At 41.4% G+C, this 25,603-nt stretch overlaps 1 protein-coding gene across 1 annotated transcript in view; it reads left to right on the top strand.

Moving 5' to 3' along the window:
* The window catches only part of MMS22L (MMS22 like, DNA repair protein), an 81,853-nt gene that overhangs the window by 51,334 nt on the left and 4,916 nt on the right, over positions 1–25,603 (top strand). Inside the window, exons 16-24 of the mRNA XM_088520410.1 lie at positions 7,723–7,832; positions 8,266–8,407; positions 8,742–9,027; positions 10,172–10,322; positions 14,056–14,198; positions 14,966–15,108; positions 15,264–15,423; positions 17,763–17,932; positions 23,014–23,225. Coding sequence (XP_088376536.1) covers positions 7,723–7,832; positions 8,266–8,407; positions 8,742–9,027; positions 10,172–10,322; positions 14,056–14,198; positions 14,966–15,108; positions 15,264–15,423; positions 17,763–17,932; positions 23,014–23,225 — 1,517 coding nt within the window. The remainder of the gene's footprint in view (positions 1–7,722; positions 7,833–8,265; positions 8,408–8,741; positions 9,028–10,171; positions 10,323–14,055; positions 14,199–14,965; positions 15,109–15,263; positions 15,424–17,762; positions 17,933–23,013; positions 23,226–25,603) is intronic.

Here is a 25,603-nt window from a genome sequence, read left to right on the forward strand (position 1 = left end):
ATGAATTGCACTGCAAATACTGAGTCAACTTCGTCTCCCCGATGTATTGCTCTCTTCTAAATTTCCAGAAGACGAACTCCCAAAGAATTATAATATTTCAAGTTACAAGGGAGGTGGCTTCATAATACTTGCACAAGACGCGGAGAATATCCAAGACAAAGGTGATTTGCGGCTGTGTCCTCCTGCTCATGGGAACCCCGAGCAGAATCATCTTGCTCAGCCTTTTGCATCCAGAATGTTCAAAATGCACGTTGCCCCCCTTCTCTAGCCTTCGTCACATCCAGGCACCCAGAAGCTGTACAGACTGACACATCTTTTGTGGATCCCTGGCCGCGAGTGGGGGAAGCAGTGAGAGAGAGGTTGGCTGTTCTGTCTGCTTTGTGGATGCATGGGTTGTCATCCTGAACCCTGAAAGTCACTGGATAGCTGGTCAAGAATTGCTTCAGAGTAATATGGAATTATTATTTTAATTAAGGCGTTTGTAGCAATCAGGAAGCAAGCTTACTGAAATTTTATGTTTGTGAGGTTTGAGTGCTGATCTTTCTTTATGTGTCTCATGAAGTAGTAGTTCAATAGTATCGATTAATTCCATGTATCCTAACTTATTATTGTTTCCATTGTGCCATGTAAAAGAAACTCATCTTAAAACCAGAGGATTTTCCTTCCTTTTCCAGAGGATCTTTCTTCATGCTACAGGTTTTTTGAAGTGTTACACCCAAATACAAAGAGTTTAGGGAAGAATATAGCTTTGCTAGATTACTCCGTATTACCTTGAGGCGAAGAAGAGCCAAATTTTCTCTACTCATTTTCTTTAATGAAGTAGATGCCAAATGATGTATTACAGTATCTGTTGTCAAAAATAATTTGTTAGGAAATTGACTTAAAATTTGAATAGGGGAAGTTTCCCATTTTTGCTTATTACAGGGCCAGCAGGAATGGTCTGTGATTTCTTTCCTTCTTTTATGACATTGAACTTGGAAAGCTTTATAAAGAGAACTGCATTAGATTGATCTGCTTCTTATTTTGGCTCAAAATCATAATCAAATGCTTTTATTTGTGCAGTTGATTGAGTTATTTCTAGAGGCATATAAATCAAGAAAGCCTCTGAAATAGTTGTAAAGTATATTCGAGTCTTATATAGAGACTTATTAAAAAGTCACAAGGGCTTTAGCTGTAGATAGTGTAGTTATTTAATGTGTTTTTAATTGCTGGCTATATTGTAGTCAGTACTGAAGCATTGTATTTATTGGTGCCCAGTTTAAGAAGGTGATAAAATATTGACTGCTGATATGCTGCAACGTTTTAAAGGACCTTTTGTGTTTTCCCAACTCTTTGATATGTTTTAGTGAAGATATATATATATAAGTGTATATATATATATATATATATATATATATATATATATACACACACCCAAATAATGCCTGAGAATTGAAATTTGTTTTCATTCTTGAAATCAACTCAAGGAAAAAAATGTAGCCATTTACAATGCTTGACTCATTTTAAAATATTTGCATCTTCAGAGAGGTTTATATAATTTTCTTGTATATGTTACTAACTGAGCAGGCTGTTTAGTATAAGGTATTTTCTGTTGCCATTGTTTATCATGCAAAGGTGACCCTGAGCTGAACTGAAATGTGCAATTAGAATGCCCATGGGCTGTCCTTCATTGGTTTGATTGGGGAACATTACCTGGATTTTTAATATATCTTAATTACTGTGCTTATATAAATCGTCACATTAGAAACTTCTCAACTCTTGGGTCTGTTCTGTCAATGATCCACTAACAACAGGAATATCCTGGACTCTTCCAGTGAAGCTTGAAGCTCTGTGCCATCAGCGAGAGAACTGGAATGGTTCCACAGAAACCTGCTCCGTGGTTAGTAAGGGTCTGTAGTCTGCTGCCACCGAGGCAGCAACTGCTGCGTGGCAGGTACATGGAAAAAATCCTTTTTTAATGAAGAGAACGTAATGCAGGCTATGTTTTAGGATGCTTATGGGCAGCTGTTTGCTGACATGAACATCAAAAACAGGGAACAATTCGATGAGGGTTTGGTGGGGAGCAGTATCGTTTAGCAGTGATGAGCTAAGGCTTTGCAGAAAAGCTGTCCTAACTGAAATACTCCCTGATGGCTGGATGCATCCCTTGTAGCCTCTATTAGATGGTTTCTTTTAAAAGTACTTTTATTTAAATCCTTTAAATTGGGTTGTGAAAGGTGTCAGTCCCCGAGTGTTATGGTGATTTAGGACTTTTTACTCCCAAGTGCTGGGCCATCTGCCAGCTCCATTCAGATATTCTGGCAGGATGTAGAACTTGAAAGGCCCTTCAAAGTTACAGGGGTCCAATGGCAAAGAGTAACGGGGCCAGCTGAGTCGCGGCTCACTTGACGTGTACAGCAAGACATTTGACATGTCTTTTAAATCAACTTCCCTTCAAAAGATGTGAACTATAGCTCTAATAAAAACAAAATAGTTGCCTGCTATTAGTTAGGTTCAGTACCTGTTTTAGCTGTATGGCCTACAGAGTGGAAGTCAAAACTCTCTGAAATCCTGCCGGCTGAGTAGGAATTTATCTACTGAAAGGCTACAGCAAAGGTGAAATGCAGGTTTGAATCTGATCCTTGTGGTGGGACCAGAGGTGTCTGAATCACTCAAGAGCAGAGTTCTGTCTACTTGAAATCACTGGGAAGCCCCTACATAGTATGAAGAGAGAAGAGTATTGTGGGTTCCAGTCCTTATTTTAGGATTTTGAGGGATTTATCCAGTGACCTATTTAATGCAAAACTCGCAATCCAAGGAGCAGAGTCTGACTGCAAAACCAGATTGCAAAAACTGTACCCAAATGCCCTGCCACCTGTGGCTTTGAGTCATTGGTGCTATATAAAAATATACATTTCCAGTTTTAAAATGATGGTAGCTACTTCTGCACTCTACATAGCCTGCTTTCATTGGTATGGGTTAGCAATGGTCAGATTTCTGGGCCCTGGTAGTTAGAAATTAGAAATAGATGCTCAGCTCAAGGCATTTGTGGATATGTAGATGAATTATGGGCACCAAGGGAATGTCCCGGTCACAAGAGGTTGATGTGACTGCCAATTGAGTGGTCTGCAATTACGATTTGAGAATCTAAGATCTCATTGTGCCCTGTTTTTTACCCATTACATCCTTTTACTCCTCCTCTCCTCTCTTTGGATCTCACCTAACTTCTGAGCCATGTCACTTTGCCAGTGCTGCATGCTGTGGTGCCTGCTTGAAGGCCTGGGGTAACGCTGCGATGACCAGCGTGACTATGTGCTATGTGGTCTGATCTGGGAAAACCTTGAGCACTTATGGGTGAGTTAAGGAAATACTGAATTAAAATTGCCCTGCATGTTACAGCATCCTTGTTCCCTCATGTCCCTGCTTTACTTCTTCACCCCATACAGTTACATGTACACATACATCACCGGGTGTGTAATTCAGACATCATTTTCTCAACAAACATTTAAACATGCAGTTTATTTTGGATTATTGAAGCAGATTAAAGAGAACACCACCGAAATGTGCTGTAATAAATACTGGGCTGATGGAGGCATGTTAATGTTTGATAATATTTTATCAATATTTTTCCAGTTCTGTTTGTACAGTCTGCAGTACAGCACTGTGGTGGTGATGCTATCGTTCTAGCTCAGACAACACTGACACTTTCATTATAAACCCATTTTTTTCAAATGTTCCTGTTAAAAGATGGGGAAATTTATTTTTGGCCTTCGGTTTCTCATGTTGCTTATCCTTCTGAAATCTGTTTTTTATTTCCCCGAAGGTTGCACTAAAATTCTGTGGTCTTTGTTTTTGAGTTATCAGACAGTGAAAAGGCTGCTACTCAAATATTAAGAAAATTCACAACCGCTTTGTGCATTGCAGATACAGAAGCAGCTTAAATTGAAAGATCCTGATTTGGTGTGGGATTAGTTCTTCCGCTGGCTTGCTACTGCAGTCACACCAGTCCCAGTGTATTGGGTGCTATATAAAGGCATAAAGAAGAATCTGTGTCCCACATCTGCGACTTCTTAGCAGTCTCCGATGTGCATTAGCTGCAGTGCTCTTTTCTTGGAGAACCAGCTAAATGCCAAGAGTGCATGAGTCCAGAAAGAGAACATGTAAGAGCTAGAGACACAAAGTTGCTCTTTCAGACTTGGAAATAGATGCTGAAGTCGACAGTAAAGATATTTTTCATAGCTGTTTTTCATCGTGGCCCGGATGTGACCCTGGGCCACGTGCTGTAGGTGCCCCTGCTTGAGCAGGAGGGCTGGACTGGATGATCTCCAGAGGTCCGTTCCAACCAGCATTCTGTGATTGTTTCATATGGGCTAATTTTGGAGTCGTGCTGCTCAGTTGCTGGTCTTACAAATTTCTTTGCCTGATCCCTACTTCCCCCATACACTAGAAGGTATTAATTTTAGTGTGAGAATCCCAGTCTAGAAGCTGGGTGTTTTAACAGGCAGTCTGCTTGTAAAGCAGGCAGCGTTGAGCTGCATTACAGGTAACCCAGGAGTGTTGGTCAAAGGGACCCACGGAGGTCCCCATTCCGAATTCCTGCTCAGAGGCGCCTGCCCTGGATCACGCTGCTTGGGCCTTGTCTAGGTGAGGCTCTGAAGTCTCCAGGGATAACTGCCAAGTAACTAATGACATAATAGTCAGATAGATGAATGCCTAAACTGAATTATTTTCAAAGGCGTACAGAGAAAATCTCTTCCAACTTAATTTTGGGTAGAACTAATTACTGAGGCCTTCGATGGCTTCTTGGGCAACTTGCTTACAAGTCTAGTCATCGTAAGAAACAGCAAGTATTGGTGAGTGAATAATTTTGCACTAAATTCTGAGATACTGCTTAGTAAATATTGGTTGGTCTTTGAAGCTGAATGAACTCCTCTGTCTTTTTCTAGTGGAGATCTCAGAGTTTTATTCCTGTAGTAATAGCAAAAAAATGAGTATATCACTGCAGTATGATTTATACAATCACAGCAAGTGTGGCTGCATTGATTTCTACAGGAAAACCCAATATTTTGCCATAGAATAGTGCTATATAGCCTGTTTGTATTGGCAAGTGAGAAGGGAAGGGAAGCAAAAACACCTTTCCTTAGGGAATGAAGTACTGTTAACATTGGCGTTTTCCCCTGGATTTCATTTTCATGCTGTCTTTATGGTATAGCTAGTTGCCAGTCTCTTCAGCAGGAACAAATATGCTTTTCACTGTGTTAATGTGGTTTTGGATTTGGGGGAGAGGGCTCAAGGGCAGTGTCGGTGCTGTGTTATTCAGCTCCATGGATGCTGTGGAGGCTGCAAAGCTCCTGTTTTACCCACCTTTGAATCTTGCTGTGGTGAAGCTTGGTTTCATTTTGCTTCTGACTTTTTCTTGAGAGAGCCAATGTTATTATTTAAAATTCTAAGCATCAAAGCCATTTATCATTGTAGAAATAGCTCCTATGCCTCTACCTGATCTTCCGCGTTTTACCAAGGGTGTTGGTTCTGCTGCCGATTTTTCTTGTCTGTTTGCTTCAACATCCAAAGGTCATTCAGAGATTGTAAGAAGACTTCCCCGGCTTTAATCTTGGCTCTGCTGTACGTGTGGGCTCTGTGGCTACCCCTTGGCCTGGGCTGGCTGCAGCACCCATGAAGAGAGCGGTGTCAGTGCAAGCTTCTGTGGGTGGTGGCCCCTGTCTCTGCTGTGTCCCCGTGGCCTTGGTGGGAGGAGGAGATGGGCACCCTGTCCCATTGCAGCACACTGGAGAGCAGATTAAATGACACTGTGTTTGCAGGAGCCCGTGCGCAGCCAGCGCAGGTTACGGCCAGCAGGATCTCCGGTTTCCATTGCGCCGGCAGGCTCCCGCCTCTCGTGTGTTTTACCCTTCCGTTTGACCTAAAGTTTCGCTTTGTTTGGGCAATCCAGGCTTGGGCTAGCAAAGGCAGGGTTTAGCATTGCAGGAGCCACATCCAAAGCAATAGTTTCTGTTCCTTAGCCAGGTGTAGCACATGGCAAATCAGCCTGCATACTGCTGCTCTGTTTATACATCCAGCAAATCCTCCTGCAGGGCGCACAAACAGTCCCTTCTTCTATAAACCCAGGGTTTATTTGATCTGATAGCAAAATGAAAAACACCTTTTTTTACAGAAATAGAAAATCCAGGATTTAAAACAAGTAAAAAACACACCAAGTTATTACCATTGTAATAAGGCAACTGGTGGTTCCATAAATCTTAAGACAATGGAAAATCATATATATCTATATCTATATCTATATAGATAGATATATATATATAGATATATATCTATCTATATAGATATAGATATATATGATTTTCCATTGTCTTAAGATCTATATATATATATAGATATATATAAATGGTGCAGTGTTTGATATGCTTGTCTGACATTAGAATAATGTAGAAGTCTGGATAAAAATGGTATTTATCAACATTTTTATGGAATTAAGAACACTTGTTTATGGGTAGGAGTGGCTGACTACACAAGCTGCAGCAAATATTGATGCCCCATTGATTCTAAGCATTTACCTCATTGCAAGCATTTGTGTAGGTTACTATGAATAAACATAAATACTGATTTGTACATGTTGCCCTTCCAGTGACACGGAGATATATTACCTTGCTTTGGTAGTCTGTGCACCCTTCTGCTTTGCATAGATGGCTAAAGGAGATGCAAGCCATCCTTCTTTGGAGAGGCAGTTTAGAGGAGAAAAAGGTCTTTGTGCAATGTTGCAGTTTCGTCTGGATGCAAGTAGGACAGAATTTGGTCCTGGGAGTTCTATTCTCTGCGCCGTGCAGCATTATATTAATAAATGCTTTCCTTTTCAACAAAATAAAGTGCAAAAGCGCTTTATGATTTTATGGTTAAATTTTGTTTTGGAATGGGAAAAATATATTTTTACCTTTCTTCTTTAGCCTTCCTTTTAGCTTATAATGGTTTGTCCTCTTTACCTTGTGTTTTCTTCCCACTTTTTTTTTTTTTAAATATTATCTTGGAAAATATACCTTGTAAATGGGAGTATCAAGTGAGATGCTGAATATAATCCTCAGTTTCTAAACTCAGATAGTTTTCACAGCATCCTGAAAGGGAGGGGAGGCAGCATTAATGTCCAAATACTGGGACTGGGAAACTGAGGCCGAGGAAGGCTCCATGTTTTATGGGAAGCTGCAGAGGGAAGAGGTTTAGGATAGCAGGTGCGTTACCCAGCCCTGGCTTCTCTTGCTATGTTTGGTCTAGAGCTGTCTCTGAAGGAATACTTGATTCATCCTAATATTACATGGCCTTCCATGTCTCTTAAATGTAGCCATTCAAGAAGAAGCTGATACTCAATTCTCCATGTCTGTCCTATTGAAAGTAATGGGTGCCTGCAGGCAGGCATGAGGTATCGTTACCTTTGACAGCCAGTATGTTTTATGTTTTAAATTATGTGTTAGGCAGAATTTTTGGATACTAATTTGATATAATGAGATGCGCTTCTAATATCCACCCTGGTAAGTGAAGGCCTTGCAGCCAGCCTACTCTTTATTTAAAATTATTCCATTTCAGATGTCCTAATGAGTGCTGCGAGTTGTGTAATTCTTTTATAATTCCCCCACATTCCCAGAAGGGAACTAGGAGCTGGAGTGGTTTTTTTTTTTTTTTTTTTTTTTTTTTGTTCGTTTGTATTTTCTGTTTTTGTTTTGTTTTATTTCAAATTAGGATGAGCACAGAATAAAGATACAGGAGAAGAGACAGTTCTGTGAAGCGCTTGCTGTTATGACAATGGCAATTAGGAACAAATGTTGTAGGCTACCAGTGTTAGCGCTAAGGCAAGTCTTGACGCCGTCGCTGTTTGCCATTATCTTATAAATATCTTGACTCTGACTTTACAGTGCTGCTTATAGAATTTAATAAAGCAAATGTAATAATGCTGCCTGTGCGCTAATGCACAATCTCAATCGAGTTGACCAGAAGATAAATAGGAACAGGAATGATAGCGCGTTCCTACAGATTGTTTTTAATAAGCGTGTTATTTAGCTGATCAGTGCGGTGCAGGAATGCCTCCTGTGCAGCTCCACCAGGCACGTTTATTAATGCTGCCCCCCGCCCCCCGTTTCTCTGAGAACATTGATTCCCTGCAGACATATCTCTATTAAACCTCTAGAAAGTCACAACTTCCAAATTAGATTAAGTAGCAGGAATGGTACTGGGAGAATCAAAGAAAATTGAGTGCGTTATTGAATCCGTGCCACGTTGTCACAGGAAGCGAGGGGACTTGTGTGTGGTGGTGGTTTCTGCCCTCGCTGCACTCGCAAAGCTGGGGGCATCGCTGGAGAGCCCGATCGTGCGCGGCCCGGCGCGACAGCACGAGTCGCTTCTGCTGCCAAAACTTGTATCCCGCAAGGTTTGTCAGACTAGGAGGAGGTTTCAAAGAGAAGCCGTACGATTGAGCAAAATCACCTGCAAAATCGTTATTTACTCCACACCGCCCTATCCTAAAAGCCGTCGTGACACAAATTTGGAAAAGCATCTGGCCGTGGATTGTAAGCAAACTGGCTTGTCATGCTAGCAGTTGCAAAAGGCAAACGTTCCTCTTAAACTACCTATTTCTCATTTTGATCTGACATATTAAAAAGCATATAATTAATGGTTGACATTAGTAATTAACATTAACTTTATGGTGCTTAATATCCCATCATTCATCCATCAAATAACCGGTATGCATAATGTCATTGCAGAAAGGTTTTAATTACACAAAACGCTCCCTCGGTTCTCAGGCTCTAAATTTGCTGCGAGTGCGTTTTTGCGAGCTGCGCGTTCTCCGTTTCCCGCCCGTAAAGGCGGCGTTTCCCTGTGCCTTCCTCCGCAGGAGCGCGCGCAGCCGCGGCCCGCAGCCCCCGGCGGCGGCCGGCGAGCACCACCTGGCTGTCGCCGCCGCGCTCTGGAGAAACTGCTTCCCGCACCTGAAGAGCCAGCGCATGGCGCCCACACCGCCCGCCCCGCCGCTCGCCGACGCCGCCGCAGGTGAGCAGCCCCCGCCGCGCTCGTGCCGGGGCCACCGCCTCTGAGCGCGCAGCGACCTACCTGCGCGTACGGGCAAAGCGGGGTCTGTGCTGACTCCTCCCGTGAGATGCGCACCTGGTTTATTTTTCTCTCACTTATTTCACTATATCCAGAATTTGTATCCGTTTGTAGAAGTTTGTTACAATTTTGCATGGAACTGTTTTATTTGTTATGCCTTTGATTCAGTATAATTTTTCGTTTTGTAAAATATTCTTCTCTGAAGACAACTTTTTAAGAAGTTGATTTTATGACTGTTGCATTGTGCTGAATCTTTAGGCTCGTGCTCATAAATCTATTTTATGATTCCTTTTTAATTTGCACTGAAGTGCAGAACATCTCAAAGTGCAATGTTGCATATTTATGTGTTGCAAAGAATACTGCTCCGTCCCCAGCCAGAGGGTCAGCATGTCAGTGAACAGAATGAAAACCGAGTCAGATCTTCAACACAGCATTAGTAGTTATCGCTGTATTCTCCTCCACATTATTTTCCCTGAAAATTTACTATACTATGCATGTTTTCACCTTAGTGCAGTATTTAACACAGTAACCTCTGCAACATGAGCCTGTTTTGATAAAACTAGAAAGGTACCAACTCTTACTGGCCCCAAACATTTCCTAACACATTTCTTCACTGAGTGAATTGTGCAAAAATAGCTGAGGAGATAAATAAAGCCCTGTAAAAGCTGTTATGCGTGTAAAGGAAATTATGGGTAGAGGCAAGAAAAGGAGTCCAAGAAGGCAAAAAAAAAAAAAAATTATAACGTGGTGAAGCTACGCCTTTAGCATTTATAAGCTGTGGTGTCCTGGAAACTTTTAAAATTGTGCAAATTTGAACCATATATTTGTTTGCAAGTTTGAATCAGTCTCTCCTTCTTTGCATTTAGTGCATCATCTTGCCTTATAGACTCCCTGGGGCAGGACTACTTCTTGCCATGTGCACTAACAATATCCTTTGGAAAAGCTGCCCAGTTTTCACTGAGATTTCTGGTGCTTCCAGGGCAGCACCTTATTAACTGCAATCAAGAAATTTCAATGCTTCCTAGTGGAACAGGAATATACTGAGGTATCATTAACACTCTGCCATGTTTTCTCTGTTTAAAACCAGGTTTTACTCTCCTGGCTTTGGACATGCCCAGCAAAGCCCTGCCAGAGCTGCAGCCGCAGCCGGTTCTGTCGATGATGCAGTTGTTCGGGTGGGATGACATGGTGTGGCCACAGCTGGTGTCAAGATACCTGAGTCACCTAATACAAAACAGGTGAAAAATTGCTTCTCTTTTCTCTTTTAAATCCTTCCAGATGCCTCTCATTTCATGGTCAAACCTACAGAAAGTGTTGCTACAAACAGCAAGTGTTTCGTTAAGGTGGTTCAGGTTCTTCGCATCTCTAATTTCCAGATTTTTTTTTTTTTGAAATGAATGTGTCCTCTGTACAGTTCACATGGGGAGTCAGTGCTGCTTCTGTTGGTTGGTCTGTGTGCTTGTTTCTTTTTTTGCATGTAAATTAAGGTATTAAAAATTTGTCAGGAAGATAGCTAACTATTTTGCAAAATATACATGTATTTTATATAGCAAACTACTTTTTTTTTTCCCAAATGAAAACAGTGTTATTAATAGATTTTGAAAAACAGAGACTTAATGTCTCCAGAGCAGTGCTCCTCTGAAGACGAGTACTACACCAAAGGGAAGTGCCTGGACCCATAACCTATTTTTAATTTGCCTAATTGTAACCATCTGTCCCCTTCTATTACTGTTACACTTCGGCAATGTTGTTAGTTTGAGAAAGCAAAAGCCTCCTGCCTTAGCTGTGCTTTAAAAATAAGTTGGATGTTGTAACTTGGTAAAATTAAATATTCTGGTCTTAGTCTCCTCATACTGTTTACATGTAAGAGATTCAAAACTTATATCCTTATTTTAAAAGTCAAGATAAATATTACTGTAGAAATCTGAAGATAACGTATGATAAGTATTCAATATTTAAATAGCTCGACTTTTGCAAAACAAAGAACTTTTGCAGGAGGATGTGTTGGGTAGTATCCAGACCTTAAAAGAAAATGATCACAAGCAATGCATGTACTGAAACTTTCTTTTTGGCAGTCTGAGGCCAATTTCTGAATGCCTAGTAGTGTTGCTGATGTTTGTTGAGTTTCTGAGAGCTGCTAGACTGCTGCTTTAAACTAAATACTGGGATTAAACATGTATCGTGTACTCTTATGTACCAATGTTTGTTCACTTGTTTGTTCTTAATAAATAATCTTTATTGCCTTAAATAGGCATTATTTAGTTAAGATGGGCTTTGAGTCAGGCTTTGGAGGCAGAGGAGGTGAAAGAGAAGGGTTTATATTTTGGACAGTATTTGAAAGTGAAACGTATTGCATATTTTTGAGGGTACATACTGTGCTAAATTGCTCTAAGTCAATCTACAGTAGAGGCTGTATAAGTGTGAGTGGCAAAGATGAGTCTGGGTGCTGCTTGCTGGGAATGGGGAAGGGGTTGAGCTGAGTTGTGAGGGTGGCGGTTTGGAGCTCGGAGATGGGCATTCAGACCTTGCGTAGGACAAGGTTAAATTTGTGCAAGGTTTCGGATACCCAGCTCACACTGAACGCAGTGGGAGGTAAGCACACAAATAATAATTTGTAATTTGCGAGCTTTGCTCTTCAAATAAGGTCAGGAAAAACACTTTGATGCCTCAACTGAAATTCTGGTATAATTTAGGTGCTTTAGACTAATTACCAATTTCTCTGGTAAGCACTGAAGTGCTTGCAAATAGTTACTTAAGTTTTCATTAGTAACATTAATTAAGTGCCTAATGTATTGTTATATGTGCATTTGCAAACGTATTGCCATCCTGACCGGGGCAAACATATATCTACTGTGTTCGAAACCACAGCCTAAGGATTCCTTTTCTCAAGTGTCGGGAGCCTGATTGAATTTGCAAGTGCAGGCGCGCGTGGCTCAGGCTGAGCTCCCCGTAAAGCCCTGCTGCCGTAAAGGAAGGAGAAAACATGACTCCAGAGTTCAGCAGTGGTGGATGTTTGTCTTTTGCTCATTAGGAGTGTGTATGTTCCCTCCTTTGCCTTTCTCTCCCTCTCCTCTTGGATGACTTTTCTGGGTGTAGGGAGCATGGGACATAAAGCACTCACCCGAGGCAGATGATTTTGCCTCTAACGTACTGGGAGTATCATTATGTGCGTTATTTCCCTCATGAGTTGCCTATGTTCCTCTCAAGGTAAATCATCTGTATCTGAGTCAAGGCAAAAGTAACTTTGCTTCGTGCTCAAGAGAGTGCTCAGATTCCCTTGTAAAAGGAATCTGTTAGTACCTAAGATAACTTGAGTAAAATTACACAGATATATATACTATATTCTAAACATTGTTGTTTTATTGTATACTAAAAAGATAACAAAGTTCGGGTAATATGATTCGTGTGCTTATTTACCTTAGGCAATTGTAAGAGCAAAAGTTAGCAAAGTGTCTAAGTGCTGGGATCTTAAGACTTCATGGTTACTGTGCTGTAATAATTTTCACATCAAACATTCTCAGGTAAAAAGTGAAAAGACTGATCTTGCTGCTGATGCTGTTATCCACCCGGCAAGCTCAGCCTGGTCTCCTTAAGATTGAAGCCGTGTTTGGCGTAGCAGCTGCTTCAGTATCAGTAATAAAGGTTCTGAAGGACAAGTTGTGCCCTTGGGAACATAGGCACAAGCGAAGGTGTCTCTGCTGCAGCTGCCTAGAAGTTCCTTTCGAGATCCGTGTGGTGCAGCGCGATGCTGCTGCAGCCGTTCAGCCCAGCGCCGAGCGCGTGCGGGAGCTCCCTGGTGCGGGCGCCAGCAGTGACGGGCCCTCTCTTCCTGAGGGGCTGGGAGCGATTCCTATGCCACCCTGCCCTGTGGCCTGGCTGCCTGCGCCAAGGGGAGGTGTCGCTGCAAAGAGCCTTAAACCCCCAGGCATCCCTTTTGTGTGTGTGTTGTACTACTGGAATGTGATTTTCATTTTTGCATTCCCTTTGGTTGCATTTTGTCTCATTTATTTTGTCAGTAGCTCTTCAGCAGGAATGTTCGACAAAATGCAGGTGTCAGTTGTTTTAACTAACTGAAAAAGAAGTAAAGAAAAATAAAGGTTTATTAATGTTGTTTACTGAGAGGTAGAATCCGGCTTGGTCATCTGGACTGGTGTTGACTCTCTCTTGCAAGCATGGGTAAAAAAATCAGTAGAAAATAAGTAGATTTATATGTACATATATCAAGAAAAGAGTACAAGCATTTATCATTAAAGTCAAAGCACCTCGGACTGACCAGGGAAGAAATCTCTCAAATAAGAAGGCGTAACTATTTTCCGGAAATTTCCCTGACCTGAAGCACATACAGAGCTCACTGCGTAGGAGTTGCAAAACGGACCCGCTGGCCTTTAGCCGGGACTTTGCAAGGGTAGCCAAGCATAGCAGTCTCCTATGTCATCTCTGGGTTGCCTTTTTATGTTTTAATCTGTTTTTAATATAGCTTTTTTTTTTTCTGATCAGACGCATCTTCATTTGCTAATGCAGACCTTCTCTATCTAAGGGGGCTTGAGAAGAGCACAGGGGTTCCTGAGCTAACTTCAGGTGAAAGGCTGGGGTGGTTTAAGCAGTGTCAGTATAAGGTTGCAGGTTGATTCAGGTAACTTAGTCCTGCTGTTGTATGTCACTGTTTAGATAATACTCTCAGATTGCTTTTTTCATTGTTGTTAGAATGAGGAATTCTACATTGTGTGAATTCTTTTCTCTCTGTTTTGTTTTGTAAATATGCTTTAAATTACTGTGCTTTAAATTTTTTGTGTTCTCTCACCAATATACTGTGAGCAAAATCAACAGAGCATGCAAAAAGTACGCAATTTAATTTTATTTTATTTTTAGCTGTCTATATGTAGTATCTTTATATCTAGAGCCAAATGAGACCTTTTGCCACCTTTTCACATGTTTTTATTAGATCTCTTTATTTGCCTTCTACCTATGCAGTGAGCTGTATGAAGCATTTTCCAGTATGGGCTATACCTCCTATGAAGCTTTGACAGTTCGTTCTTGGTTTCGATGCGTTTTGCAAATGTTCATAGATCAGCCGGCGGGTGCGCTGGCCAAGACAGATGCTGAGCGAACAGTTGGTAAGTGTTCACATTTCCCTAATGTTTGCAGCAACGACTCTATATTGCAGAACTGGCAAACATTTTCAGCTAATTACAAAATATATTTTTGTTTGTATTCCTTTACTTTTACCTAATTACAAAATGTGTTTCTTTACGCTGCTTGCGCTATTTATTGATGGTTTGCCTGTTCTGCATATGACAAATTTATCGCAAACAAAGATAAAAGAGCTTGTTTCCGTGGAAGCAGAGAACAAAAACTTGCTCCCAAGGAGACAAGCTATTTTTCCCCCATGGAGAAACTGCTCTAAAAAAAAAAAAAAGTGAAAATATGAAGTAAATAGTCAGAAATCATGCTGTGAATGCCCTAAAAGAAAAAAAGTCCAATTGTAAACACGTCTTTCTTATTTTATATAGGATATTTTGCTTTCCTTAGTTTTTTTCGTTATTGAGCAGTACTTCACTTTTTTTCTACAAAGCACTGCAGTACTAATTATCTAGTAGAACACATGTTCTAGAACTTTTTCATGCACTTTTTGTAGATTTCTAGGAAAACAATCAGTAAAATGAAAGATTTGATTATCCATGCCTAATATTCTTCATTCTTGTAATCCTGTATTGGATTCATGCTTTCATTCTCTAGCATGGTGCTGTCAATTGCTGAGTACTTGTGGTTTGGACATTTTAAAACCTGATTTTAATTTTGGGGGAAGAAAAGTAAATAGAAAAGCAGTAGACAAGCATAACTGTATACTACATTTACTGTTGTGTTTTCTTATAACAATCAGGGAAAGTTTACATGGAGCAGCTCACTGAAATGACAAGACTGGTTTTTAAACTGAAGGAAGTAGAAAACATCCTCTCAAAGGCTCATGTCGAAGAGTCATTTTTCAAGCAAGACCCTAAAAACGCTCTTGTCCAGTTTATTAAGGTACCATACTTTTGTGCTAGCTCATAGGATAATTTAAGAGAAAGAGGATTATATATAGTATTTTGGTTTTGTTTTCAAGAAGAAATTACTCACCCGAGTCTCAGGAGAGGTGAATAAATTTAATCTGGTGTTTATTTCAATGTCTGTTTCCTCAGGCTGTTGGAAAAACTTACAGTGGCCTTCAGACACTCCCTGAAAAATCTGCCATGGTAGCAAAGGCTCTGGAATACTTAGGTGACGTACTGAAGTACGTAAAACCTTACCTGAAGGTAAAAGGACCTCCAGAGGGCCTGCAGCTTACCTACTGGATCATAGGTAATTATTGCACACCATCTAGGAATGTATGTGACTTTTTGTACTTTTGTTTTATGTGTTGTCTGTGTAAAGGCCAGGTCACCAAGACAAAGCAGCCAAGTAAATAAAAGCAGAAACAACAACTTGGCGAAGCGGTTTTGTGCTCTGTTATGTTTACTGGAGTTAAGATAGCGGACAGGTCTGCTTATGGAAATCAGAGATGCAGTATGCTTCCTTCTAGAAGTGCTCTCCTTACGTGCTCTCTGTGCTTTATTAAAGCTCAGAGCCCAGTATCCTTCCACTGCAGTGTAAAACCAGTAATGGCATGCAAAAATAATCATGGTGTTTGTTATGAATGAGTCTGACCCACTTATCTTTAAATAATAGGGTAAACCTTACCTATCATAAAGGCAGAGGTAATGATTTGCATGTAAACACAGTGTGCATCATGATGATGAGGAGTACAGTGAACAGCATGATCACAGCACAGAAGGTGCCTCAAATGTACTGGAATTTGAATTTATAAAGCGCTTGACTTTCCTACTGCAAGATCTGTATATTGTGCTGTACAAGATAAATGTCAAATGAAATGTTTTCACGTATGCAGATAGTGGAACTTTGCAAAGTAATTTTAGATTGATATTTTTCTTTCTCTTCTTTGCAGTAGGTAATGATTAATCTTCAGTCATGCTCTTGTGTACAAGAAATTGCCCTTTCATTTAAGGGGAAAGAAAGAAAGGCTTTACAAAAATATTCAAGGCTATTTCGATCACTTCCTTAATGTTCTGTAATGTAGTAAAATTATCGGGGCAAACTAAGATATTTAAGATATTTAAAAACTTTCCGTCCGCGCAAATACATTGGATTGTGTCTTCTGCTGTCCCATTCGTCACAGCAGTGGTAGTGGGAGGAGCACTTCTGAATGAGCATGTGTCTTGCAAAGCAAGGAGCTTGGCCAACGTTATTAAAAATATAGTTATATGTTCATTCTCTTCCCATGTGATTGATCATTGTGTTTTCTTTCGCTCTGCAAGATTAATGTTGTTTTTCGTTGCTTTTAGAGATAGTGATGGGATGACTTTTATAGATTAATAATATCTTGTAACATGCTGTTTTTGATCTTCCGTTATTTACTGTAAAGTCTTTAACAGATTTTCCTGAGATATTCCTGTATTTTCTACCCAGCAAACTTTTCTGTGCTTCTCATTAAATATAAACTTAAATATGTTATTAAATGACTTAAATATGTTACTGAAATGAAAATGACTTAAATATGTTACTGGAACAGGCTGCCCAGAGAGGTTGTGGAGCCTCCTTCTCTGGAGATCTTCAAAACCCGCTTGGACGCAGTCCTGCGCCACGTGCTTTAGGTGTCCCTGCGTATGCAGGGGGGTTGGACTAGATGATCTCTAGAGGTCCCTTCCAACCCTAAGCATTCTATGATTCTATGATTCTATGTTTGTGAAAACTACTACGTAGGAATCTCTTTTATGAGACACCTTGTACTATTTCATATCTGTTTGGAGTATTTAAACTCCTGAGTATGCAGTCATTTTCTCGAGAAAACATGCATCTCACTTTCTAACAAGGATGTTTCAGAAAGTCAAGGTATTCATGAGTGCCTTTTTACAGTTTTTGCAGCTCAAAAATAAGATTTTAAAACTAGCTGAAGTCGTGCAAACAAGACATTAATATGCTGGAAAAATGTATGATGGTCTCTGTGACTCTCTCTGTGACTCTCTGTTCTCTGTGACTCTCTATTTGTGGACTGAGAGCCCATGAAGATCTGGAGAGAGGATGCTATTTCTGTGGTGTTGACTGCATGTCGTTCTTTTTAACTTGCTAAATTAGAAACTGTAAAGAAAGTTTCAAAGAAATTTAAAGTTTTTCTAACATCGCAAATCTGTGCGAGTAGTTGCTGATGTGACCAGGCTGTCGCTAGACAAACGTGACAGGAAGGCAAAGGCAGTGTCTTTCTGCAAAGTACAATCAAGGCACACAGGTAAATGTTTTCAAGCGCGCCTGTGCCTTATGCGATAGTTTGATGTTCATGTTAGTTAATTTTCCTGCAGAGGTGTGAGAAACTGTTCTTTCTTAATGGCTTTACTGTGCTTTTCCTAAAGCAACTTTGCCTAGAACCGTTTAATGTATTAAAACAGTTGGTGCTTTCATTTTGCTGAACTGTAAATAGACTTTAAATCTTCTTCACTGGGTTTTTCTAGGCAAGTGCCATGGAAAAGAGCACATGGAAATGAGCATTTTGGTCGATATTGTTACTCTTGCCTTATCTAACTGGTAGATTGCCTATTTAGGCCTTTTTCTGTCAATGACCTTGGAAATTCTTGATTCTTTTCCAACAGGGTGTCTTGTGAAGTTCTGGGCACCAATCCTGGCCACGTCGAGGGCGCAGCAGCTCCTCTTCCGCATCATAGACTGCCTGCTGCTGCCCCACTCCGTGCTGCAGCAGGACAAGGAGCTGCCCGGGGCCCTGCTGTCCGCCATCCAAGAAAGCCTCCCCCTTTACCTGCAGGTCAGTGCCTCGCTGGTGCCACCAGCAGGAAGCCTGGCGGCAGGAAAGCGTTGGTGCGGCAGGCAGGCGTTCCCCCCGTTGCGAGCAAGCCTCGTTCGGATGGCCCTGCCATGCGACGCGACGCGGCGTCGCTGCGCTCACCAGCACCTCGAGAGGCGTCTAGCCACCCGCTGCCTACCTGCCCTCTGAGGTGGCGGCTTTCCGAAAGAGCAGATCAAATATTCGTCACGGAGAGGAGGGCACTTGCTGAAAGACAGAGCAAAGAAACGGGTTTTAATTCAGCCTTGACTTGCTAACAGTGGCTAGTTAAAGGTGTGCTATTCTCTGCATTTTTGTCGCTCCTAGTAAAAAAGACAACCCTCTGCATACCATGACACTCTCTTATCTTAATAGTTTGAGGATATGTCTTGCTGGATCAAATTCCTGCTGTTTCTGCTGACGTTTCTGAAGCCTTATTGTCCGTTATGCCTCTCCTTCCTCCTTCAGCTTATCTGTTACCCTTGAAACTCAGTAACGCTTTGATGCTGTTGTAGAAAGGGTGAATTCCCATGGATGAGGAAGAGAAAAACATACATTTTTAAAATAAGTAAGTTGACATATTATTCTTTGTAAATCCTTAGGTCTCTTGCGCTTGCCGTTTTCCCTTCCCTTGTAGCCTTCATTTTGATTGCAAACTTAATATAATCCTTAAAAACTATCAGCTGCGAAACAGTGAGGTAGTGACATGGTAAACATCTCTCGGATGTATTCCTTCTTTCAAAACTTGCATTGTGATTGATGGCATGTCGTATGGAAATGAATATGGCTATATAATGATGTGCAGAGTAAGACTTGCTTCTCTACTGCTCTGTAGGTGTTTTCAGAAGCTATCTACATCTAAGACCATCTGGACACTGATATTACCTCGGAGTGTGATTGTCTGCTTGCTAATTTAGTACTGGAGCCAGAGAGCACATTATGGTGTTTTTCTATAGTCTGCACATACGGATGTAGTTTTAAGATGAAGCCACTCAAGTTAGTTTTGAAGTCCAAGTGTCGTGGACCCTGGCTGCTCGTTTTCTTCGTCTGTCTGACCCCACTAAGGGGCCCTTCAGCAATCTGCTGCTTAATCCATGTGCTTTCAAGTTGATGGTTCTGGATGATTTTATTGAGGAAATAGTTTGGTTTAGGGAAAAAAGGCTGCTTCTGGAAAATCCAAATTCTTCTTTAATTTGACAGTTTTGGAGGGAAATCACTTAGGAAGAAAGGGTGAAAAAGAGCAGATTTTTTTCATATTTCAGTACAGAAGTGTTTAACTTTTTATTTTAGAAAGTTCCAAAATTGTTATTGTTCAAAGGGCTTCATTCATTCAGAATTCCCTCCTCTCAAATCAAAAATGAGAATATTGAATTATAGTTTAAAAGGTTGTTCTCACGGGACCTCTTCTGAGCTCCGTTGTGCCCAAGAGGGTTCTCGGCGTCGGCTTCGACTTCTCCGGTTGTTTCGCAGTTGGCTTAAGCCAGTGGATTTGTTAGCTGCCAGCAAAAGGGGGAAATTCCTTTCACTGCCATGGGTTTATTGAGTTAGTGATTTTTAATGATTTTGTGAGTAAGGATGACTCAAATCTGTGAGTTGATTCGGCTGAGAACTACCTCTAACAACAACAACAGCAACAACAAAAACCAGGCCGATCGGAACAGTGATATGAGAGTGTAGGTGAGAAGGAGGGGATTTAGCCATGGTGGGGAAGATGGATAGACAAAGTCTTCCAGGAATAATCTCACACTGATTAATTTAAGATGCTGGTGAAATACATGATCAGACGCTGCCCTTGGCACATGGGCCTCTGGCTGGGGCCTGTTTGTCAAGGTGGAAGAGCAGTATTTTAGTGCAGGGAACCTACTCTGTTGTCGTATCACACATGCACGTTGGCCCGTGCATCTGTCCCCGTTAATACTCTGATTTACTGCTGCATCCTCTGGAGACTACATGAAAATAGAAAACTGTTCTAGGAGATTCCTGGAAGATAGGAATTTGGAAACCAAAAACCCCTCCAACATCCCCATCAACCCCATCACCCCCCCCAAAAGAGAGGTTTCTTTTTAACAGCTGGCATTAAAAAGTAGTAGGTAATTTTACATAGGCAAAAATAACAGCTGAACGCAGTGTTTAAGAAGGGTATTAAGGGTAGACACGGCATTTTTCTCTTTTCAATTTAGACCAGTTGTATTTAGTTTGCTTTGTCTGCGTTAACTGTATACGTAAATGGCAGCTATAGATTTGTGCCTTTTGATATCTGCTCCGTTCCCTTTGAACTTGCCCAGAACTATCAAACTCACTCGCTGATGCAGCCTTGATGAGATTAGTTCTAGCATTGACTAGCTTAGCTCCAGCCTTGCTTTGCAACTTTTAAACTGATGCTTTTTCCTGTCCAGGGATTGCTATATGGATATTGTTGTTATTCTTACTGTGTGCTGCCTGTTTTGATAGTAGCTATTTGCCCAGGAAAGATTTTGCTGGGATGGGATATCATGGTTGTCATCAGAACTGTTTGAGGGATGGGCATTAGAAGGCAAAGTATAAAGGACATGAGCAAAAAGCCACTTTAAAGCTTTATGGGACTGTTTTTAATTATGAGATAAGGGCGTGAAAAATCTCAACATTGGGTCTTTTGCTGTTGTGAAAAATTTTTGTGATTTTTGCACAGGTGGATTGTTGAAGCTGCTACAGGGAGGTTCAGAACAATTTAGTTTGTTCACTGGTGGATTTCTTAGGGAATGATTTGGAGGAATCCTAGTATATTTTTGCTAGTAATATAGGAAAGAACCTGAAGCAGAGTAGAGAGTTGATTTCAGGGAAGATGATAGTAGTTTAAATATGTCCTGCAGGATGCAGGCTAGGTGCATGGAATCAGCATAGCATACATAATGATGGAAAAGATAAGATACCCGGCTTGGCTTACGAGTGCCAGTCTGGCCAAATACAAGCGATGATTGATAGCTACCTAAATACAGGACAGCATCGCAAGAGCTTGATTCGAGGCAGTGCTGGCACATACATTTCCCAGTGACTTTAATGAGCCTGTGCAGGCTCAGCATTTGTCAGAGATCAGACCTTAAAAGCCCTCCTGTGAGCCACATCTGTGGTCTGATATTTGAGCAAGCTTATTAATACATTTTGTGAATTATAGTATGTGTTTAATAGGAATTGTACATCATTAATTGGTGAACAGCAGATTTATTCCAACAGCAGGACTGATACTATAAGTCATCATTAGGTAGCTTGGCATTTCTGCAGTGAGTAGTTCCAGTAATCCATACTAATCGGTTCTTCGCTCTCCACAGGTGATTTACAGATATATGAATAAATCAGAAAAAAGAGGCATCTCTGGCCACAAAAGGTTCCTGCAGTGAACACACAGGAATCAGTTGTCTCTCTGATAAAACGAGGAGCAGATGTTGTCATGCCCCTCTGCTCCCCTTAAAATTTCTTTGCTTTTTTGCCTAGTTTTCCTCAGAAGATGACTAAAGAATACAGTGAAGAAAAGAGCGCAGCTCTGTCAACCATTCAGTGACCATCTGCTTTCTAGACACTGTCCTAGGAGTCCAATGCAGTTGACTCAGACCTGTGGCCCACTGTGCAGTGCACTATCATGCCTTCCTCTTTTTTTTTTTTTTTTTTCTTGTATACTCTGGAGCATTTGCTGCTGTTCGGTTTGGAGAGGTCTCTTGTTTTAGTCAGCATCACTGCTTCTTCACAGGTGATACATTCTTTATATATGCTCTATCTGATGTCTCAGGTAGACTGAATATTGCAAGTAGGTGTTCTATGCTCCTTGCATTCTGTGTCCTTGCAGTGTGCTCTGCATCCCTGGGATGTGATAGCACACTTCCTCACAGTTGTTACTTGTGTTGAAAGAGTCTAGAGACTTGCGAGGTCCATCTTTGATTATAGGATTATGGATTTTTTTTTATAAGAGCAGTGCCAGAGAAAGCTCCTTTAAACCTCCTGCAACATCTCTTTAAAGACACTAAGCTCTCAAGGTTACAAACTGAATAACATCATCTGTAACAATATCTCTGCCTTGTATTTGCCATAGAGTGTCTTTAAGAACTCTGGCGTAGTAGTGACTGCCTTTTAGTGCAAACTTTGGTTTATATCAGCAAATGGCAGAGTGAAGGTGGGTTGCTTATCAAAGCCTGACTTTTGTTTCAGTAGTGGTTGTATTTCAACTGAGACTTTTATCACTGAGACTTACGGCCTTCCCAAGGAGCTCTGCACGCGTGGGACCTGGGGCTGCAGCTGAAGGTGTCGGTGTTGGGGAGGGCCTCGTGCAGGAAGCCGCAGCCCTCCAGGCACCCTGTCCCACAGGGCTTTGTGGCAGTGACACAGGTGGCCGTCTCACACGTGGAGCCTGTGCGCTGTACGAACACCGAGCGGGGCTCGGGCCGGCGCTTCCTCTTCGGCTTTCGTTATCCGTTTTCTTTGGCATCAATATTGCTTATATTGGATAAGTCACACCAGTTTAATCCTTCGTTTAAAGAGATTTTTAAAATCTCCAAATCTCTTGCAATTGCTGTTTAATTTACAAAAGCGTGTTTATGCTGTGATTCTTCTTCTTGTCAGACATTCTTGTCAGACATCATTCTTAAGCACTCGTTATTCTGCGGTGCCATCCATACAAAAGTATCTGAAATTGCTTTACAAACTGCTGAGCTGCTCCATTTCCCCTCATACACCTTGCTGTCTAATATTCTTTCTTACATCATATGAAGCTGAAAAAGAAAAGGGCTCTTGGGTCTGAAATGTCATGTTTTTGCTTAGAATTTGAAGGGCAGCTTGTGTGTTCCAGAGCTTGTCTTCCAAGTGTATTAGTTATCTAGTAAAGGATATCCTCCCTCCTTTATAAACCTTGCCCTGATTTAATCTTAAACCATGGTAGCTGCAGCAAATTCCTCATCCTTATTTGTCATGCAGTGGTCATGCAGCGTGCAGTTTAGTTCACACGCAGGTTGTAGAGGAATAGAGAATGTATGTAGCCTCCTAGTGTTTATTTATAAGATTTATTCCGTTTTCTTTCTGATTTTTTTTTTCCCCCGCAGGGCTTGTCCTTCATATGTTGTCAGTCCCTAAATCAGGGGCCCTATTTGAATCAGCTGCTCGGGAGCATTATTCAGCAGTACTTTGGACGCTTCCTCCCTCCTGCACCAGCGGCGCCAGGAGCCTGGCTGCATCCCGTGGCAGTGGCCTTGAGCACTTCCCTGACGCTCCCCCAGATGCTCCGGCTTCGGAAGACCACTCTGCATGTCATCAGGTAAGGCCCAGCGAAGGAGGAAGGCTTGAGAAGTGTTCGCCTTTCACAGAGAGCTCCTGAGAAGGGAAGTGGCATCGCTGACTTCTCAGTAGCAAGCAGGGTCTGAGCTGGGCTCTGCAGAAGTGCACTCAAAGACACTCCGTGTTGTGACAAGCTCTCAGTCTGCTTTATTCAAGAAGTAGCAGTTAAAAGTAGTGGATGTGACACAGGGCAGTCTGAGCGCAAAAGAAATCATGACAGCAGTAATGAGAACACAGCTTAGACCGATGGGTTAAATGCACATTTTTCCTGTTACTCTTGACTTTTACATTTAATTTTTTAGTGATTAAGCAGGAGATGAACAAAAGTCTACAGGACTGTCTTTCTTAAAATGATTTTCTTAATGAAAATTATATATTTATTTATTTCCTTCTCTCATGCTCATTTTTTTTAAATCAGATAGAAGATAAAACTGCCAATAGTTCTATTTTTATTATGCAGCTTCAAGAATTTGAGAGCTGGAAAACATCACAGAGAGAAGAACAGCAAATCACAGCCCGATAAAGCTGTGACTTGTAGGCTGGCAAGCGAAAGGGCAAGCAGAAGGCAAGCAAGACCATAGCTTATTTGTTGAATATTTAACCCTTTCCAGCTCTATAAATAAATAATTGTGTATCAGTTTGACTTGGACAACATTTTCTGGAAGGGCCTAGGAGTCCCCATGCTTGTGTCCTCGAGGGGTCAAGCTCTGTAAACCCACACACGCTGTTCACGCAGTTGTATCAACATATCTGCCCAGGGCCATTTGCCTGCCCCTGGGTCCAAATCCATGCAGGCAGATGGAGTGTCCCTGCGCCCAAGTGCCCCATGTTCCCACTTCCACTGTTAGCATCGGTTCTGTTGACCAGTATTCATCCTGTGGTGGATAGAAACCACAAGGATCTTTTTTCCTGGTTTGAGCACTAGGGAGGGAGGCTTGGGTTCTGTTTTGGCCTCTGTTGCCTGTAGGTAAGTGGAGCGCTTCAGTTTCAATGAATGCAGAAACAGAATCCTCTGTAACAGAGAATTCATATATGCTATGTGTTATTAAGGTGGTTAGTTTACATATATATATATATATATATATATGTAAATATATATATGTATATATGTATATACATATATATATATATATATATATATATGTATCATAGATTAGTAGTACTAGCGATCATTAAAAGTATTTCTATCATAAGACCTTGATAGAAGTACTTAAAACTTTACTGCACTTCATCAGTTCAAATCTGGATTTTTCAGTACTGACTTCAGATTGTCGTTGTTTCACGGGCACGCCTGTATGGGACACTTCCTTTGATCATTGCAGCTACTCCACATCCCAGAGCAGGCACTTTAAATTTGATACAGAGTTAATTTCAGTCTTCCACACTTCATCAAATTCATTTCAGTTGTTCCTATCTCATCTTAAAAGTCTGACTTTGCATGTGAGCAGGCCGGTGCCTGGCAGGCCCGGAGCGTTCCTGTTGGCACCCAGGGAGCATCGACACGGGGATGGAGGGAGAGGTAGAGGCCGGGAGGGAGAAGTTCTCAACAGTGCTGTTGCCCCCAGCCCCACAGCAACAGCAGCTGTAACCGCTGGGTCCTTTTTGCTGGAGGCTGAAGCTCCTCATTTCATGTACCCTGGAGTTTTTGTCCTTTGGCCTTACTAAACATCCTCAATACAAGGCAAATACTTGCAGTTAAAGTAAATGTGTTTTAATTTATTAGTGTGCATGCCTGTTCGCTATATAAAATCCAAGGCTGATCTTAGATTCAAGGAGATTCGGTGGGAAATCCTGTAAGTAAAGCCTGTATTATCACATATTAAGAAAGTGAATTAAGATTTCACAGTCTTTGTTCTGTCATTTCTTAGCTTACGAATACTCGAACTTTGTTATCTTACTAGAATTATATGGGAATGTGGGCATGCACGTGGGAATTTTTAAGACTGGTAATGGAAAGGAGTTTCTGTAAGTGCAATGGCATTTGTTGACTTGTAAGACATGAAGTGTTAGGGATCTGTGAAGAATATCCTAGAACTGAACAGCAGCCGCTGAGCTGCAGCTTGCGGGACGGGCTGGAGGCAGGCGCTGGTTCCTGCAGACAGAGTTCACTAGCTGCTTTGCCTTTAGAAAGCTAGCTTTCCTGCTGCACAGGGGAAATGGAACCACCTCTAAGTGGTGTATTATCCAGATCAGATAATCATTTTAGTGGAAGAGAGCCAAAAAGATTGAGTCTTGAATTGCCATAGTAAATGGTCTAAATACTGACGTCAATATTATATCTGAAATCTGACTACAGTATGCGAAGAATATAGGAGGAAAGTGTTACCACTGGTATTTGCTGTGTTATAGTAGTGCTCT

Source organism: Tinamus guttatus, unplaced genomic scaffold (genome assembly GCF_059628265.1).
Source record: "Tinamus guttatus ecotype Peru unplaced genomic scaffold, ASM5962826v1 Tinamus_guttatus_pri_ptg000088l, whole genome shotgun sequence".
In the NCBI taxonomy this organism is placed as follows: domain Eukaryota; kingdom Metazoa; phylum Chordata; class Aves; order Tinamiformes; family Tinamidae; genus Tinamus; species Tinamus guttatus.